The sequence below is a fragment of the Callospermophilus lateralis genome, chromosome 12, assembly GCF_048772815.1.
Source record: "Callospermophilus lateralis isolate mCalLat2 chromosome 12, mCalLat2.hap1, whole genome shotgun sequence".
NCBI classification, from domain to species: Eukaryota; Metazoa; Chordata; class Mammalia; order Rodentia; family Sciuridae; genus Callospermophilus; species Callospermophilus lateralis.
Window position 1 is genome coordinate 31,826,217 of NC_135316.1, and position 19,261 is coordinate 31,845,477.

At 41.4% G+C, this 19,261-nt stretch overlaps 1 protein-coding gene across 1 annotated transcript; it reads left to right on the forward strand.

Annotated features, from left to right (window-relative positions):
• Window positions 1–388: 388 nt before the first annotated feature.
• LOC143411652 (coatomer subunit gamma-1) lies at window positions 389–3,339 on the forward strand. Its single transcript, XM_076872510.2, has one exon. The coding sequence runs from the start codon at window positions 435–437 to the stop codon at window positions 3,057–3,059; it is 2,625 nt and encodes an 874-aa protein (XP_076728625.2). The 5' UTR covers window positions 389–434; the 3' UTR covers window positions 3,060–3,339.
• The last annotated feature ends 15,922 nt before the right edge of the window (window positions 3,340–19,261 follow it).

Here is a 19,261-nt window from a genome sequence, read left to right on the forward strand (position 1 = left end):
TGTGGCTATTGTTTCACAAGCACATTTATTTTTAAATGCCTTGACTTATTTCCTACTATTGTTAAGAATTTCTTTTCCTTCTTTGTCTTAACTTTTATCCTTAATGTTTTATTCCTTTTAGTCATTTTGAATTCTTAAAGCTAGCACTCTCTAGAAAGGAAGTTAAAATGTTCTCTTGGGAGAGAAAAGAGAAGTCATCAAGTTTGTGCATCAAACTTTTTTTATATAATTTGTTCTTTAGGCTTTCCTTTAGGTTCTGTTTACTCCTTCTTTATACAGAAAGAAAGACCTGGTTATCTGATCTCCAACTCATAAGTAGTTAGAATGACCTTAGGAAGAAGCGAACCTCTGGATGCAGGCACACAATAGTAGAAGAAAGTGCCCCCGCCCGGTCCCCGTCCGGCTGCTGCGTGGCGCCCGCGCCGGCCGCGACCATGTTGAAGAAATTCGACAAGAAGGACGAGGAGTCGGGTGGAGGCTCCAACCCTTTCCAGCACCTTGAGAAGAGAGCAGTACTCCAGGAGGCCTGGGTCTTTAACGAAACCCCCATCAACCCTGGGAAATGTGCCCACATTCTCACCAAGATCCTCTACCTCATCAACCCGGGGGAGCACCTGGGGACCACCGAGGCCACAGAGGCTTTCTTCGCGATGACCAAACTCTTTCAGTCCAACGATCCCACTCTGCGTCGGATGTGCTACCTGACCATCAAGGAGATGTCCTGCATCGCCGAGGACGTCATCATTGTCACCAGCAGCCTCACCAAAGACGTGACTGGGAAAGAGGACAACTACCGCGGCCCGGCAGTGCGGGCCCTCTGCCAGATCACGGATAGCACCATGCTGCAAGCCATCGAGCGCTACATGAAGCAGGCCATCGTGGACAAGGTGCCCAGCGTCTCCAGCTCTGCCCTGGTGTCCTCCCTGCACCTGCTCAAGTGCAGCTTGGACGTGGTCAAGCGCTGGGTGAATGAGGCCCAGGAGGCGGCGTCCAGTGACAACATCATGGTCCAGTACCACGCGCTGGGGCTGCTGTACCACGTGCGCAAGAATGACCGCCTGGCGGTCAGCAAGATGATCAGCAAGTTCACGCGACACGGCCTCAAGTCACCCTTCGCCTACTGCATGATGATCCGCGTGGCCCGCAAGCAGCTGGAGGAGGAAGACGGCAGTCGGGACAGCCCGCTATTCGACTTCATCGAGAGCTGTCTGCGCAACAAACAGGAGATGGTGGTGTACGAAGCCGCGTCCGCCATTGTCAACTTGCCAGGCTGCAGTGCCAAGGAGCTGGCCCCCGCTGTGTCAGTGCTCCAGCTCTTCTGCAGCTCCCCCAAAGCCGCGCTGCGCTACGCCGCTGTCCGCACCCTCAATAAGGTGGCCATGAAGCACCCGTCAGCTGTGACAGCCTGCAACCTGGACCTGGAGAATCTGGTCACGGACTCAACCCGGAGCATTGCGACACTGGCCATCACTACCCTCCTCAAGACGGGCAGCGAGAGCAGTATCGACCGCCTCATGAAACAGATCTCGTCCTTCATGTCAGAGATCTCGGACGAGTTCATGGTGGTGGTAGTCCAGGTCATCAGCGCTCTGTGTCAGAAGTATCCTCGCAAGCATGCCGTGCTCATGAACTTCCTGTTCACCATGCTGCGGGAGGAGGGTGGCTTCGAGTACAAGCGCGCCATCGTGGACTGCATCATCAGCATCATCGAGGAGAACGCTGAGAGCAAGGAGACCGGGCTGTCCCACCTGTGCGAGTTCATTGAGGACTGCGAGTTCACCGTGCTGGCCACCCGCATCCTGCATCTCCTGGGCCAGGAGGGGCCCAAGACCAACAACCCCTCCAAGTACATCCGCTTCATCTACAACCGGGTGGTCCTGGAGCATGAGGAGGTCCGGGCAGGTGCTGTGAGCGCTCTGGCCAAATTTGGAGCCCAGAACGAAGAGATGTTGCCCAGTATCCTGGTGTTACTGAAGAGGTGTGTCATGGACGACGACAATGAAGTAAGGGACCGAGCCACCTTCTATCTGAATGTCCTAGAGCAGAAGCAGAAGGCCCTGAATGCAGGCTACATCCTGAATGGTCTGACGGTGTCCATCCCTGGTCTGGAGAGGGCTCTGCAGCAGTACACTCTGGAACCTTCGGAAAAACCTTTCGACCTCAAGTCTGTGCCCCTGGCTACCACGCCCACGGCTGAGCAGAGAACAGAGACCACCCCCATCGCAGCTGTCAAACAACCCGAGAAAGTGGCCGCCACCAGGCAGGAGATCTTCCAGGAGCAGTTGGCTGCGGTGCCCGAGTTCCAGGGGCTGGGGCCCCTCTTCAAGTCGTCGCCGGAGCCAGTGGCCCTCACCAAGTCAGAGACGGAATACGTCATCCGCTGCACCAAGCACACCTTCACCGAGCACATGGTGTTCCAGTTTGACTGCACCAACACGCTCAACGACCAGACCCTGGAGAACGTCACCGTGCAGATGGAGCCCACGGAGGCCTACGAGGTGCTGTGCTGCGTGCCCGCCCGGAGCCTGCCCTACAACCAGCCTGGCACCTGCTACACACTGGTGGCCCTGCCCAGGGACGAGCCCACGGCCGTGGCCTGCACGTTCAGCTGCATGATGAAGTTCACTGTCAAGGACTGCGACCCCACCACCGGGGAGACCGACGAAGAAGGCTACGAGGATGAGTATGTGCTGGAAGACCTGGAAGTCACTGTAGCCGATCACATCCAGAAGGTCATGAAAGTAAACTTCGAAGCCGCCTGGGACGAGGTAGGGGATGAGTTTGAGAAAGAGGAAACGTTCACCTTGTCCACCATCAAGACTCTGGAAGAGGCTGTGGGCAACATCGTGAAGTTCTTAGGGATGCATCCCTGCGAGAGGTCCGACAGGGTCCCAGAGAACAAGAATACACATGCGCTGCTCCTGGCAGGCGTGTTCCGGGGCGGTCACGACATCCTCGTGCGCTCGCGACTGCTGCTTTTGGACACAGTGACAATGCAGGTGACAGCCAGAAGTTCAGAGGAGCTGTCAGTGGACGTCATCTTGGCCTCTGTGGGCTAAGGGGCCAGTCTGCCAGGGCCCGTTCAGTCCTGTCCCCCAACACTACTCGAAAAATCCTGCTTCCCCATCAAACAGGTGGAGACCCTTCCCAAGCCTTTGTATCCAAAACCAATCAGGAACCATCATGTGGATTTTTAAAAATTCCACCCCCTATCCCAGAATTCCTAGGGAGTACCTTTTTTTTTTAAATAGAGGATTATTTTAGCTTGGCCTAGGTCTTGCAGCGCTGCCTGAGAGGGGAGGGGCGTTACAGTTGGGTAAAAAAAATGTTTACACCTCGATTTATCCCCAAAGAAACGACCTTAATACTATAATAAATCAGCATGTATTTAAAAAAAAAAAAAGAAGAAGAAGAAAGTGGCAGCCTGGTACATCAGGAGGAGACCAGGACAAAATAAAAACAAACTAAAAACTCACAATAGTACTAAAGAAGCAGAGCACCCATGACTAAACACTCAAAGTCATTCCAGGTGAACTGGGCTGGTATAAAATCTTCACAATACCTTTTTCTTTCCTGCCACAGCTCTTTTGACCTTAGGGGTCTATGGAAAAAAAGTGAAAGCATGAGCTGAACCCTTTTACTGGGAAGAAGCCATTCAAATGAGGCAAGGGGTAGGATTACAAAGGAAGAGGTGAGTCTAGCTCAACTCCTGTGGGTGATGCCTACACCTGAAGACAAGCCTTGCTATCAGAGCTGGGACAATACTCCAAGTCACCTTGAAATGCAGTGATTGGTCAGAGTCTCTTGCTTTAGGACTGGAAGGGCATGGGCATTCAGAGCACCTCCCCACACTCTGGGGTCACTCAGGGAGAGCAGTTAATGGGCCCTCAAGTCTGCTAAGGGCCTGGCAGAGATACATCACAGAAAATTATCAAGACAGGACTTTTGAGGATCAACAAAGGGTTAATTACATTATCACTTATAGATTTGGCTTAGAAAGAAATCCCTCCTGGGATGGGGGTGTAGTTCTTGCCTAGCATATATGAAGCCTGGGTTCCATCCCTGGTCACACAGTAATAAAAAATAAAAAATAAATATATCTTTCCATATAGAGTATTTTCAAAGGTTTTATACTTAAGGGAATAGATTTAAGTTATCTGAAAAAGATGTTTACTAATTCTATTAGTACATTCTTGCAATTATAACAATGTGCCACATTCTGGGGGACTTAAACAATAGACAATTATTTCTCACAGTCTGGAGACTGGAAATTTATGATCAAGGTATCTTCAGGGTTGGTTCTCTCAGGCCTCTTTCCTTGGCTGCCCTCTTGCTGTGTCCTTATATGGCCTTTCCTCTGTGGGCACCACCACTGGTGTCTCTGTGTGTCTAAATTTCCTCTTCAAATAAGGACATTGGTCACTTTGGATTAGGGCCTACCCCAATGGCCTCTTTTTACCTTAATTACCTCTTTAAAGGCCCTATCTCAAAATTCCAGTCATAGTCTAAGGTACAGGGGCTTGATTTCAACCTATTTCCTAGTTTATATAAGAGACTTGAAATTCCAGTGTGTGTGTGTGTGTGTGTGTGTGTGTGTGTGTGTTTACAACCTATGGATTTTGGGGAAGAATGAGTCAGCCTATTACGGTGACAAAACTTCATTTAATTTGTGCTATATTGTGTGTTGTGTCAGTTAGCTTTCCATCACTATAAAAATATCTGAGATAATAATGAGAAAAGCTTTATTTTGGCTCATAGTTTTGGAGATTCTGGTACATGATCAGTTGATCCTATTGCTTTTGGGCCTGTGACAAAGCAGCACAACATGGCAGGAGTGTGTGTTGAAGCAAAACCACTTACTTCATGCACAGGTGGGGAAAAAAGTGGGAGTAGGGTGAGGAAGGGTCCAAGGTCCCACAATCCTCTTCAATGGCATATACTGTCCTCTAGAGAACTAAGGACTTGCCACCACCTCAAATTATATCACCCTGGGAATCAATCTTTTAACATATGAGCCTTTGGGGAACACTCAAACCCAAACTATAACATGCTTCAAGTACTCAGCTTCAAAAAAAAATTGGCAGAACTACCAGGAGATTCTTTTGTTCTAATTATTCTGAACCTACTGACAAGAAGGTTGAGAAAATTACTGTTTTTGTCGTACTCCTCCACTTTTCTTACACACACACACACACACACACACACACACACATCATACATGTATAGGAGATCAAATCTGGCTTATTCTATTTCCTAAATACTTTTGAAAGCTTTTCTTCCTGCTGCCACTGACTTCATTCCTACCCTCCTTATTCTCTTCTGAACAACAAGCAGCATCCTCTCTAGCTTCTGTGAGAAGCCAATTTCTCTGAAACAGATTTTATTATATCACTCTACTCCAATGAGTAAGTTAAAATATTTCTGCTTGGATATATTTTTTAATTCCCCTTCTGTTGCTGAGCTGTAAAATACTCCTTGCTAGGAAATGGTTGTGTCCCCTCAACATACATATGCTAAAGCCTTAACCCCCAGTTTTTCAATGAATCTATATTTGAAGAGAGGGCCTTTAAAGAGATGTTTAAATAAAAATGAGGCCATTATGGTAGGCCCAAATCCAATATGACTGGTGTCTTGTAAGAGAAAATGTTAACACACAAAGAGATACCAGGGGTGTACCTGTATACAGAGGAAAGACCATGTGAGGACTTAGCACGGAGATGGCTGTTGAAGTTTGCATCTAGAAGGGTCTCCAAAGGCCCGTTGTTAAAGGCTTGGTTCTAGACCGCCTTCTACTGGAAGGCAGTGAAAGTTTTAAGAGAGATGGGCTAATGGAGAAAATGTAGGTAATTGGGTGCCTTCCCTTGAAGGGGATATTGGGACTCTAGGACTTTTCTTCTTCTCTTTTGCTTTCTGGGCATGAGGTAGACAGTTTTGCTATATCACATGCTTCCTGACCTGATGTGGTACCTCACCACAGACATCAAAGCAACAGGGCCCAAAGATCATGGACCAAAACTATGAGACAAAATAAACATTTTTATAAGTTGATCACCTCAAGTATTTATTATAGTGAGAGGAAGTCAATTAACACAACTGCCATCTGCAAGCCAAAAAGAGAGGATCCTTTATTTAGCCAATGCTGCAAATACTTTGTTCTTACAATTACAGCCTCTGGAACTGGGAGATCATGTTTGCTGTTTGAATACCTCAAGGCATGGTGCTTTCTTATAGCCTGAGAAGGCTAACAGACCCCTTGTTTGGGTTCCTATAACTCCTTGAGCACACTTTTTTTAGTTTGAAACCCAGTGTCTAAGGATCGTTAGTGCTCTTGCTTTTTTCCTACTGGATCATGAGCTCCTTGAGGGTTGTGTGATCTTATTAGCCTTTTCTCCCTATGGCCTAGTGCAATGCTTGACATCAATATTCATAGAGCAATAGGCAGAAGAATCCTTATCTCAATTAGAATCTGGAGAAACTGTAGCTGCTCGTACCATTAGAAGGTTGGATGAGAGAAATAAATTTTATGAAAATATATTTGGCAATGCAGTTTCATTCCATAAAATGTGTACAATATAGATATTATATATAGATATTATAGCACCACCAGAGGGAAATTATGGCTTCCTGTTAGCTGTGTAATTGACTTCTATCCATGTTCCAAATTTAACTCTTATTACTCTTTGTCTTTATGTTATGTTGTAACAAAGGTAAATAATTTGCTGTTCCCTTGCCCTGTCTCTCTCCCCCATCACCTTACCCACCATGTATACCATGCTGGGCCCAACCTCTTTGATAGAGTTTACACCATCCCTTGGCCAGGAATGCCTCACTATGTGCTATAGTCTGGGTATGATTTGAGTTGTCACCCAAAGGTGCATTGCTGGAAGCTTGGCTCCCAGTGTGGTGGTGTTTAAGTCATGTAGTTTACAAGAATGGGGCTTAGCAATATGTATTATGGTTTGTATATGAAGTGTCCCCCCAAAGACTCATGTATTGAAGGTTTGGTCCCCAGAGTAGAAATGACTTTGGGGAAGTGACTGAATCATGAGGGCTCTGACCTCATAAGTAGATTAATCCAGTAAAAGCTGAATGGACTGCTGGGAAGTGGTGAAAACTGCAGGAGGTAGGGCATGGCTGGAGGAAGTACATCACTGGGAGTGTGTCCTAGAAAGGTAGTTCTTGTCCCCAGTCCCCCACTCCATTCCTGGCTACCATGAATTGAGTAGCTTTCCTCTTACAGACACTTTTGCCATGATGTTCTGACTTAGCTCAGGTCCACAGCAATGGGGCTGGCTGACCACTGACTGAAACCTTTGAAGCTATGAGCCAAAATAAATATTTTCTCCCCTAAGTTGTTGTCCTCAAGCATTTTCCACAGTGATGAAAAGCTACTAATATAGACAGTAAATAAAGTACCACCTCAAAAGGGATTAATGCAAGTCTCCTGAATGAGTTCTCATGAGAGCAAGTTGTTACCAAGTAGGACCACTCCACATGCTTAGCCCCTTCTGCACATAATTCACTCCCTTTCTGCTCCTCTGCCATGTCGCAAAGCAGTCAGGAGGTTCTCACTAGGATATTGACACCATGCTCTTGAACTTGTTTATAAAGTACCTGCTGAGAATTTTGTTAGAGCAACACAAAATAGACTAAGACACCCTGCTTCACCCTGATAATACCTATATATTTTATATAACAGTTTGCTCAGTTATCTTCTGGGAATTCTTCTATGACTGATTTGAATTAGGGAACACAATTTTATTTACGCTGTCTTTACAATATATCAGTGAAACTAGTGTACACCATATAAAAGTTACCTGTTTCCAAAGAAACTCAAATTTTTCATTAAAAACAAACAAAAACTTTATACTTGGTGCACAATTCCTGGTAGATAAAATACTCAACATGTTATAGTTAGTATCCCTTTTTAGTAAAACAGTAACAAACTGTGGAAAGGAATGTTAGGTACCATGTAATTAATTAATTAATTATTTATTATGAACTAAATATTTTTTCTTTTCAATTACACATCTTATATTCTGGTGATTTTTTCCATAATATACTATGTTTTCAAACTGTTGATCTCTAAGATTGGTGAGAAAAAACAAGACAAAGAGAAGAGAATTAGAACATAATTAAAGATGTTAAAATGGAAGACAAGGATTCTACATGCTTAATATCTAGTTTCAACACCACTTCTTTTTAGCACTCTGAGGTGAATTGTACCCTGAGTCTCTGAAAATAAGGATTCAAAACTCGCCTCTCAGAACAAGGGGATGAATGTATTCACTAATGTTCTGAAAGTTCTTCAAGAATGAAGAAGTGCACACAAATCTTTACTGGTACTAGATATGCTCTATATGATAAACCTTAGATATGAAACTTAAGCAATAAATTGAATAATATAGCTCATAAGTAGAAAAGCAGGTTCCATGTACACTTTTGATACCTCCATTAATCCATAAAATCAACAGCTTCTAAACACTCATTCCAGATTTAACTATCAATAACCTGAATTTTAAATCTCTTTTGTTTGCATTCCAATGTGATTACTGACTCAATGTAGGGCTTTGTGACACATATTTTATGGTACTTTTCATTGAGGAGTACGTGTGTGTGTGTATGTGTGTGTGTGTGTGTGTGTGTGTGTGTGTGTGTGTTAGATACATTAAAAAGACCATGTTCTGATGTATTTTCCAGTAGTGGACAAAGATAACAGCACTAAGAAAACTCTTATATTTCATTTTATGAAGTTTGAAATGTTGATTTTTTTTTTGCCATTATGCATCAGCTGCAGAGTAAAACTTAGGCTATTGTAATGGTAATGATTTCCTATGTCACTTCTTCAGCTAGGATGAGAGTCCTAGAAGTGTTACTTTTCACTTCTCTGAAACAGGAAGGTCTTCATAAGTGATAATATGCCTACTTTATGGTAATTGATTATTTACTACCTGTCTTCTCCTTCATATGGGAGCTTCACAAAACCAGGAACTGAGTCTTTCTTCTTGTAAGTTATCTGGCACACAGCTGATGTTCAGTAAACACTCTATACAAAGTGTGTGGGGGGTGTAAGAGGGAAGAAAACATGAACATTCATGATGTTAATACTACTTAAGGAAGAGCTATAGGGGGCTGGGATGTGGCTCAAGCAGTAGCACACTCGCCTGGCATGCACGGGGTACTGGGTTCGATCCTCAGCATCACATAAAATAAAATAAAGATGTTGTGTCCACCAAAAACTAAAAAATAAATATTAAAAAAAGAGCTATGGCTCTAGAGAGGGAGAGACTATTGGAAGGTCTAGAAGGCTAAGAACAAGGTTTTGAGATTGACAGAAGGGTTCAATTTGTTACACTGTCAAATCCTGGTTCAGATGACCCAACTATGTAAATATAGTATCACTAATACTTAAATCTTGTGATTTGAGGGAAAGGGAGGACAGATCACAGTTGAAATTGTGTATGACTTATAAAGTCAGGTAGACTGAACTCTCTGGAATTTGGAACCTCACTTCTTTGGGGTGTTGACAGAAGCCTGAGTGGTGCTTTTGCACTTAGTCATTTTGACAATTATTTATGGAACCCTTATTCTTTCTCAAGTTGTGCTAGGCATTTTATCTGATTGATTTCTGTAACTCACAACTGTGGAAAACATCTTTATACCCATTTTACAGAATGAGGAAACTGAAGCTCAAATTCCACATAGATGTTAAGAGGTAGAAAATTTAAATCTACTTAGGTTTTAAGTGATCCTTTCCCTGCACAATAGTATATCACTGCAGAGGCTGATTTTTTGGATTTTTGCATGTTATTTCTGTATGTCATTTAATTTATATGAGCATCAGGTTTCTTGTCTGTCAGGCAGAGCAGTGAGGAGTTAATCTTTCAGGTCTGTTTTCCTCTAGAATTCTAAAAGTGGAAGAATGGAAGCAGGAAAGACACTCCCTGCTGCAGTGGAGCTGTCCATGGTACTGAAAAGTCTGGTTCCCAATAAAGCAATAATAAGTTTATCAAAGGAAGAAGCACAAGAGCCTAGAAGCGCCTCTGTTAAATACATCTTGCTGCTATTCTCTGGGTCTCTGAAATAATTAAGCATGCTGTCTCTTGCTGCTAAGTGTATGGATTATATCAAGAACCAAACTACTGCAAATTAAAGATGCAAATAGACTTGCACAACTCCCACCCCACACACACACACCTGAAAACAAACAAAAAAAATGTACTTTAGCCAAATAAGTTGAAGTAACATTTGTCTCCACTTTTTATTCTTATGCCTCAAATTACAGATTATTCTTCAGTGCAAGAGATGTTTTCGAGCCTGATTTTCCAAGCTTAGCCACCCTAAGAACCAAGTGAGATTAATTTAGTGAACTCGCTAAGAAAACAAATAAGTTCCTTGTTTAAGCACATTTTTTTGCTTCTTTCATTTATTCATAGGAATATAAGATCTTACACGTTTGTATCAATGGACAAAATAAATCATAATAAAAGCAATAGTTTAATTTAAAAATTGTTGTAGTAGATACAGAGCATATAGTAGATAAGATAAGCACTCTTTCATACATTTTCTGCCAATCATGGCTAGTTACTGAAGTTTGTATTATCTTTATTATTATTTCCAATGTAACTTGCAATGTATAATTTAACTTGCAAAATAAAATTATTAATAAACCTTAAGGTATTTGGGGATATTATTACTCCATCATGACCTTTGCAAGGTGTCTTTTGAAGTGGCAATGGTAAAGACACATGATTTTTTAAACAGTGAAGTACAGGTACCACTGAAAATTCATTATAAGCTAAAACTATATTAATAAGTATGTTTTGAACAAAGTGAAAGTTCTAAAGGCAAGAACTGGTAAAGATATGAGGTGGGCACTACTTCTGTTGGTTGAGTCCCTCTTTTTATGTACTTGAGTGGTGGGTACACATGCATATAAATATATTTATTACATAAATACAGCTTTGCACTTTCAAATAAACATGACTACACTCCCAAATATGATGATACATATATAAGTAAATATACATGGCTAAATCTGAGCTATTTCCATTTGAGAGAAGAGATGAACTTGTTTTTCTTACTCAAAATTATATTCCTGAGCAAAATGAAAGTGGAAGTGAGTCTCCAAGGAGGACAGTTTAAAGAAATCTTGGGACAAAAAAAATAAAAAGGTGAATTCCTAACTCAAACCAAGGGAAGGAAGCTCAAAGCACAAAGATAGGGACATTTTCTTCAATTTGTGGACAAAAAGTCTATAGAAATGTGAGATCTGAGGGGAACAGAGGGCCATTTGAGCTCCTAGGGGGGTTTCAGCTTTGGGAAAATTGGAAGCAGACCCCTGGGCAGGTGCAGCATCACTCCAGGAGGCTGTGCAGAAACAAAGAAGGAATTGGAGAGTGCCCAACACTCTGGGTAGATACACAGACTTGGCCAAGCAGCTGATGCGGACTGAATAAATTCAATGGGGGGCAGCAAGGACCTGGAGAATGCATAAGTTCAGGTGTGTTTTGGGGAAGCAATCTCAACCTCTATGATAGTTAATTTTATGTCAGCTGATCTGACTACAGGGTGCCCAAATACTGGCCTGAATATTATTCTGATGATGTCTGTGTGAAGGTGTTAGACTGTGTAAAGCAGATTGCCTTTCCCAGTGTGAGTGGGCCTCATCTAATCTGTTGAAAATATAAATACAACAAAAGACTGAGAAAAGGAGAACTGTTTTTGAGTTGAGACATCAGTCTTCTACTGCCTTCAGGATTGGAGTTGAACTAGAACTCATGCCACAGGCTTACTTGGGTCTCTAACTGGCCAACTTCAGGCCTTAGGTCTTCTCAGCCTCTATAACCACAGGGCCAGTTCTTTACAATAAACCTCTTTTTTCCTCCCTCCCTCCTTCTACTCCTGTTCTTCCTCCTCTTTCCTCCTTTGTATCTATGTCTCTGTATATACATATCTTGCATAAATTTTTTCCCTGAGGAATTCTGAATCAGTTATGACATATTTTATCACATACTTTTGTAGATTGTGTTAATTATGCTAATAATGCAGGGATATATGCTTCTTTAGAAAGCATCTAAAAATTAGAGACAGATACAATCCCATCTGTTATCACCCTGAAACCTACTTCCCTCCATTTCTCCAGCAATAACTGAGATTCATTCCTGCTATGTTAAGTGATATATTTACAGTAGAAAAATTATTGACTGGAAATCAATGAGAATACAAATTCTCTCCCTCCCTCTCCCTCTTTAAAGAGAACCACTGGAAATGTTAAAAACTTAATTAAAAAAAAAACAGGGCAAAAAAAAAAAAAGCTTCAGGTGAGATGCTGGAAATACCTTAGTAAGCCTAGATTAATTCACGCAGATTTTTTTAATAGAAGGAAAATGCAGTGAAAGATTTGGGTTTAAATGACCAATTGATACACTATATTGAAGTGAAGAAAGGAAGGAAAATAGAACAGAAGGAAGGGAGGGAGAAATTCACATTCCTGAGGTTTCCTCCATATAAGGCAAATCTCTGTTGATACTGATTACTTTTTTTCTAAATGCAGCTTTATTGCTCCATATTGATGAGTTAAGGCATTTAAGAAAAAAGGATGGACTGTCTGTCATGTGCGGATCATTAACAGTTTATTAGGAGATGGATGTTTGAAAAAAATCTAAAACATTTTAAAAACCCTTGTCTAAAAAGTTTCACAGAGCAGAATTCATTCCTAAGACACAGACACTCAAGACCTTCACTCATGTGTTAATTCCTTCTTCACATGTTGTAGTGTAGCCACATGTTTATCATTTCATCAGATGCATCTGGTACTCTGATTATTCTGAAAAAGTAATCTGGTAATGAAAGAACAAGTGTAACTTCCAAAAGTGCCATATGTACTCCTAAGGGCCACCATACCCAGGGAGATTTTTTCTGGCTTCTTGTCCAGGGCACAGTCCTTGGAACCAGGACTTTTAGGGCTTTTTACCCAATCATATGGCATATGACCAAATCAATGACTTCACAATTCTATGAAATATCAAGCAGAGAGAAATTCCTTCACATATATGAGAGATAAGTCAAAGATGAATTACCTGAATACCAGTGGCAGAGAAATCCCTAGCTATAGAGAGTGTCTTCTGCTTTTACAGCCAGTATTTGCAGAGAAACTTGTATAATCAAGCAATAATCTGTTATGGGTTTTCTTTCCTGCAACAGAAGTCTCTAGAGACTCTAAAGAAGAAATCATTTGTATTAGTCAGCTTCATGTTGGTATAATGAAATACCTGAGGCAAGTAACTTGCAAAATGAAAAGGTTTATATTATAATTTTGAAGATTTTAATCCAAGATCAGGCAGCCTCCATTGCCTTGGGCCTCTGGGAAGGGTGGCACATTATAGCAGGAATGCCTGATGGATCTAACCACTTATATCATGATCCAGAAAAACAGAAAGACTGAGAGAGTGAAGTCCCACAATCTCCCCTTGAGAGCATGGGCCAAATGCCCTAAGGACCTCCCATATGACCTCACATCCCAATGATTCCACCACCTCCCAGTAATGCCCTCTGGGGACAAAGACGGACACATTGAAGGGGTATACTTATCCAAACCACAGTACCACCCTTGCTCTCTCTTTTTCCCAAACTGAGGCAAATGTGGCTTATGACAAGTCTGAGCAGAGAATTTCTTAAATACTATCTGGAAGCCAGATTATTTTCCATCTCATACAATTTTCAAAGTATTCTTTAGAGTATGTAATTATTTGGGGATTATGGTAATGACACACCTGGACAGGAGAAATAGTGTCAAGTCCTTTGTCTCAATTCCAGAACATTACAAAGGATTTGGTGAGATGAAGAACCCTCCTCTTGAATAAATCTACAGAGCTGGGGAGAGGATCCCTTAATGGTTGAGCCATTTCCTAAACATTAATTCCAGGTTGAGAATCAGGCCCATCTATTCAATGACTGAAGAACCATGGAGCAAGAGAGACAGCAACAAAATAGTCCCTGTCCTGGGGTGAATGATAGTCATGTGCATAAACAGACACAGAAAACTTGATCCCCTTGCTAGCACATATGCATCACTCAGGGCCTGGTGCACAGCAGGTGCTCAGAGTGCAATGGAGGCAGGACAGAAAAAGGCAGATGGTGCATGCATATGTGTGTATGAAGCAGGGGCCAAGAAAGGTTTAAGGAAGGATTCGTGCAGATAAAGTCTGAGCAGTATTTTGAGCATGCTGGCTTTAGAGTCAAGCCAGTCTGTTTCAAATTTTGACTGCAACTCATTAGATATGTGATTGTGAACAAATTCCTGAATTTTTTGATACAATTTTTTACAGTTTTATTTATGAATTTTAATTATACAGAATGATGGGTTTCATGGTGGCAAGCAAATAAAATATCTTCACCATATGCAGCCTCCCTTGCCATACTCTCCCTGCTCCCAATGACCCACTTTAAAATATATATATTTTAGTTGTTAGTCGATCTTAATTTTTACTTCTTTATATGCAGTGCTGAGAATCAAATCCAGCACTTCACATGTGCTAGGCAAGCGCTGTACCATTGATCTACAATCCCAGAAATACTGCCTCCCTTTTTTTTTTTTTTTTTTTTTTTGTACCAGGGATTGAACCAGGAAGCACTTAGCTGCTGAGCCACATCTCCAGGCCTTGCCTTTTTATTTATTTATTTATTTATTTATTTTGAGACAGGATCTCACTAAGTTGCTTAGGGTCTTGCTACTTTTTTCTTTTCTAATAGTCTCCTGGTTACATTCATGTCATTGTTTCTCCCACTAGATTCTACATACATGGGAAAACATGTGACACTTGTATTTCTGAGTCTGGCTTATCTTGTTTAACATTATGATCTCCAGTTCCATCCATTGTCCTGAAAATTACATGATAAATTCCAGAATATTTATAAACCTCAGTTTTCTTATCTTTAAAATGGGATTGATAATATCTTGAAGAATTCCTCTAAGAAATGAGATAATAGAGGTCATGCAAGCCTGTAATCCCAGTGGCTTGGGAGGCTGAGGTAGGAGGATTCCAAGTTCAAAGCCATCCTCAGCAACTTAGCGAGGCCCTAAGCAACTTAACGAGAACCTGTCTCAGAATAAAAAATAAAAAGGGCTGGGGATGGGGATAGGACTCAGTGGTTAAGTGTCCCTAGTTAAATCTCTTGTACCAAAAAAAAAAAAAAAAAAGGGAGAAACAACATATGTTAAACCCTTAACATGTGTGTGCCTGGTACACTAGGTAAATAGAGGTGATTATTATTATTTGAAAGAGAGGTGAGCTTAGGCAACTACAAGTAACTCAATAAGGGTGGAATGGGCCACATGTGTACGATTCAAGGGAGAAGAAGCTGGAAGGGCAGGATCACCTTTTAAAAAGCCTTACAGATTAGGATTTAAGCTCTGGTAAATCTCAAGAGAGCCAATAAAGAGCTTAAGTAGGATAGAAGAGAAGGGTTGGGAAGACAGGAAGGGAAGAAGTCTACTTTTCTCAGTATATATATATTCAACATGCCTACTTGCTGTAGAGTCCTCACATGATTGAAAGAGAGACCATGAGTTCAGAAATTCTTACTTTCTAAACCATTGACAGTGGAATGAGATCTTTAATACTTTAATTAACTTTCACAAAAAGAGGCACTTTCTTGTACTAAGTTTAGATGCTTAGTTTAAGCACACAGGAAGCAGGCCTGGAGCCTAACTCCAATTAGACTCTTTTACTCACTCCCATTTTCCCACTTGCTACCAAAAAGATACATGAACACATTTATGTACTATTTTCAAATTTTCTGTCATTTTCTGAGGTGAATAAAGAAGATCTGAGAACACAAGTACTGATCCTAAGTTGGAAGGGAACTTGCCAAAATAGGAATTCTCTACCTATCAACCCTTGAATCCTGGAAGAGTTACTGTTCTTCAGTTTTTCCATCTGTCAAGTCGGGGTGATATCACCTATCCTCATTAGGGTTGTTGTGACTAGTAATAGAACTGCTCGGGTTGCCTGACCCCATAGAGAGCATTAAATAAATGGTAACTAAGCAGGCTGCTGCTTCTCTTGAACTGGATAGTGATGGTAAAAGAGATCCTAACACCTATCAAAGAGGTCTCAGAAATGGGAACTCCAGAAAAAAAAAGTAGCCCCTAAACACATCTCTCTGTCTGTCTCTTAAAAAAAATCAAACAAAACAACAATAAAAGCCCAACTTCATTCAGGGTCTGTTGTGCACAATTTCAAAATAGGCAAATTTTATTTTTCACTTTCACTATCCTGAGCTTTAGAAATATTAAGGTTAAACATACATAGCATAACACTTATCATTTAAACATTTAACTTTACAGTTGAGTGTGTTAAGTACATTTACACTGATGTACATCCAACACCCAAAATTCTTCATCACACCCAACAGAAATTCTGTCTCTTTCTCTCCTGTGGAACCAATGGTCCTGATGCTTTCACTTTTACTCAACACATACCATCAGGAAAGGGGAGAGCTGAGAATCATTAACACATTGGTGCAAATGTGCTTAATGTGTTATTTCTAAAGGAGAGTGTCTGCATTTTAAAATTAGGACCAAAGGGAAAGAAATACAGGATGTGATGTGAATATTAAATTGTCCAGTTTCCAGCTGAGGTCCCCGAGTGTGATGCCATGGAGGCCTAGGGACCTCCTAGAGCATCTCAGAGCTATGGAGATCTTTGCCCAAAAGCACAACTTTGCTCCTATCAGACTAGAACTTCTTCATCTTATGTGCCAATTCCAAAATCAGCCCATGTTAACCGTTACACACATATAGGAAATATAAAAATTAATCATACATGCATATCAAACTACTATCATTTAGTTTTCCACTGGGAGGGAAAACTCTTATACTAGAGAAGTCTTTTTCAGTTCAAATTATGGTTCAAGACAAACTGCAGCACACATTTTCACAGCTTCTTATTCAGTTCTAATCCTCCTGCTGTGGATTTACTAACCTTTCTATTATCTTTTTCTTATGACAGGCTGCTTCTCTGCCTTGCCACATCTGCCAATTCATTCTCCTCTTGTTAGTAGTTAACCAACATGATTACATTATTACCTGAAATGCAATCATCCTACAGGGAAAGACATGCAACCTAACAAGTATTTTTTCTTTCTAAAAATCATATACACTGTATTCTCAGAAGTTGTTAATAAACTACAAGGATTCTTTATTGTTCAATGGAATATCACCTTTATCAAATGGTAATGTTACCGTTTCAGCCTGTTGTCGGGGACCAGCTCCAACAGGGGGTCTCCGGAGAGGAATGGATAGTGAGGAGTCAGCGAAAGAGGGGTGGAGAAACAACACAGACACCAAAGTGCAGGTGTTGATCCCAATCTTTACTTGTGAAGTTGATCATATATACTTTTCATTTTGGCAGGCTCACAGTACTTTGTGGTTGCAAAACAGGAATCATTATTCAAAGAAACAAAATATTACCTAGCTACAATCAGAATAGAAGAATGTATCTTTGCTTATGCATAAGCAAACATTTGTACTTTCAATTTGCGTTTTGCTTTGAGCTGTTTCTGCTTAGTTAACTTTTAATAATAGTTACAAATGTCCCAAACTTTTGGCCTATACCTTGACTATTCTTTCTTGACTTACTGACTGGAACCAGTGCCATGGTTATGGCAAGTGGTTGACTTGTTATTAATTTTAATCAAACAAGAGTAAGAGCACAAACCATTGTGCACAGGAACAAGAACAAGTTGCCCAGTACTAAGCACTAATCTGTCTTCTTAACATTAATTTTTCTTCTCTAGATTTTAATTTAATTTCTCAAAAACTTCCTTCACAGGAATACATGGAGTTTTTCATTAGACATTAACAATTTACACTCCACAGCTGAATCACTGCATTTAGAGCAAACAGATCTATTCTTTAGAAGTAGTTGCATTAATTGAGAAAGTCATGTTTTTTCCTTCATACTTAATGGTCATATGAGAAGTCACAACTATACTTATTAAAGGAATACAAAAACAAATCAGCCCATTCCCAGAAACATACTGCGCTCCTCCAGAGGATGAACGCCTTGCGCCATTCACCTCAGTAGGGCCTTGCCATTGCCTGAGTCAGGGGAGGGGCGCAGCAGCCTGTCACATCCAGTGACCCAAACTGATGCTTTCTTTTTGCAGTGCCTTTCATAACCCTCTCCATTACTCCTAATCTATCTAGTCTTGCTGGGGTTGGTATCAGGAAAATGATGGATAAACATCAAGTCTGGAAGAATGTGGAAACTATAGCCAAGGTTAATTACTGAGTGTTGGGGTGACAGACAAAAAGCTGGGGATGGGGCAGGGGGCTGGAGGAGGAGAGGAGAATGGTTGTAGGAGGGATGAAATGCCAGAATGGTGGACCCAAATTCAGGAACTTATGTAAAAATTGGAGGGGAGAAACCAGAGACCAAAGTGGGAAATAGGAAGGGGGAAATTTAATCTTTCAAATAGCTTTCTGCTGACTGCTTTAAATACTTAAAGGTAAGACTTTTATGGTGTTTAAAAATATCTTCTTCAGGGGGCTATAGGTGTAGCTCAGTAGCAGAGCATGTGTGAGTCCCTGGGTTCAATATCCAGCACAGGAAAATATTTCAAACAAGTAACTAAACAAATAAAGAACATATCCCTTAAACCAGTTGAAATCAGGTACTGAAGGTGGGAGGGTGGCATTAAATTACAAAAACAAAACAAAACTTCCCTGGTGGTGATAAGAAATTTGCCAGAATTAACCATTGCTTCAGCCCTTCTCTACACATGCACATCCATCTACTACACTACTTCTAGATAAGTCTAATGCTTTAGAACCCTTCAGTGGCTCTCCATTTCCTTCTGAACTTGACCAGGTCCTTGACCCATTGTAAGTGACACTTCATAGCACTGTCTGACCCACTTTCTCAGTCTCAGCTTCTAAGGCTTGCTGGCATCTCTCTTATTGCTTTGCTGGGTTTTCTGCCATGTCTTTGGACACAGTTGGGTATCACTTGGTTAACTTCTGCATTACAAAGGTCCTGCAAGGGTTAGGGCCAGGTATAGGTGTTAGTATGAAAATTCAGGATGGAGCAGGATGCAGGCAGGGATTGATGTTATGTCTTGTTCTCATTGCTCCTGACCCTTGGCAATTATTCCTTTCAGGGCACCATTCCCTGGACCGCAAGCCCATGACTATGGTGTTATATCCACTAGAATCTCAGAATAGCCCTACCCCTGTTTTACAGGACACCTCTAA

What these genes read in the sequence shown, in the direction of transcription:
- LOC143411652 (XM_076872510.2), top strand. Translation starts at nt 435, where the DNA reads ATGTTGAAGAAATTCGACAAGAAGGACGAGGAGTCGGGTGGAGGCTCC.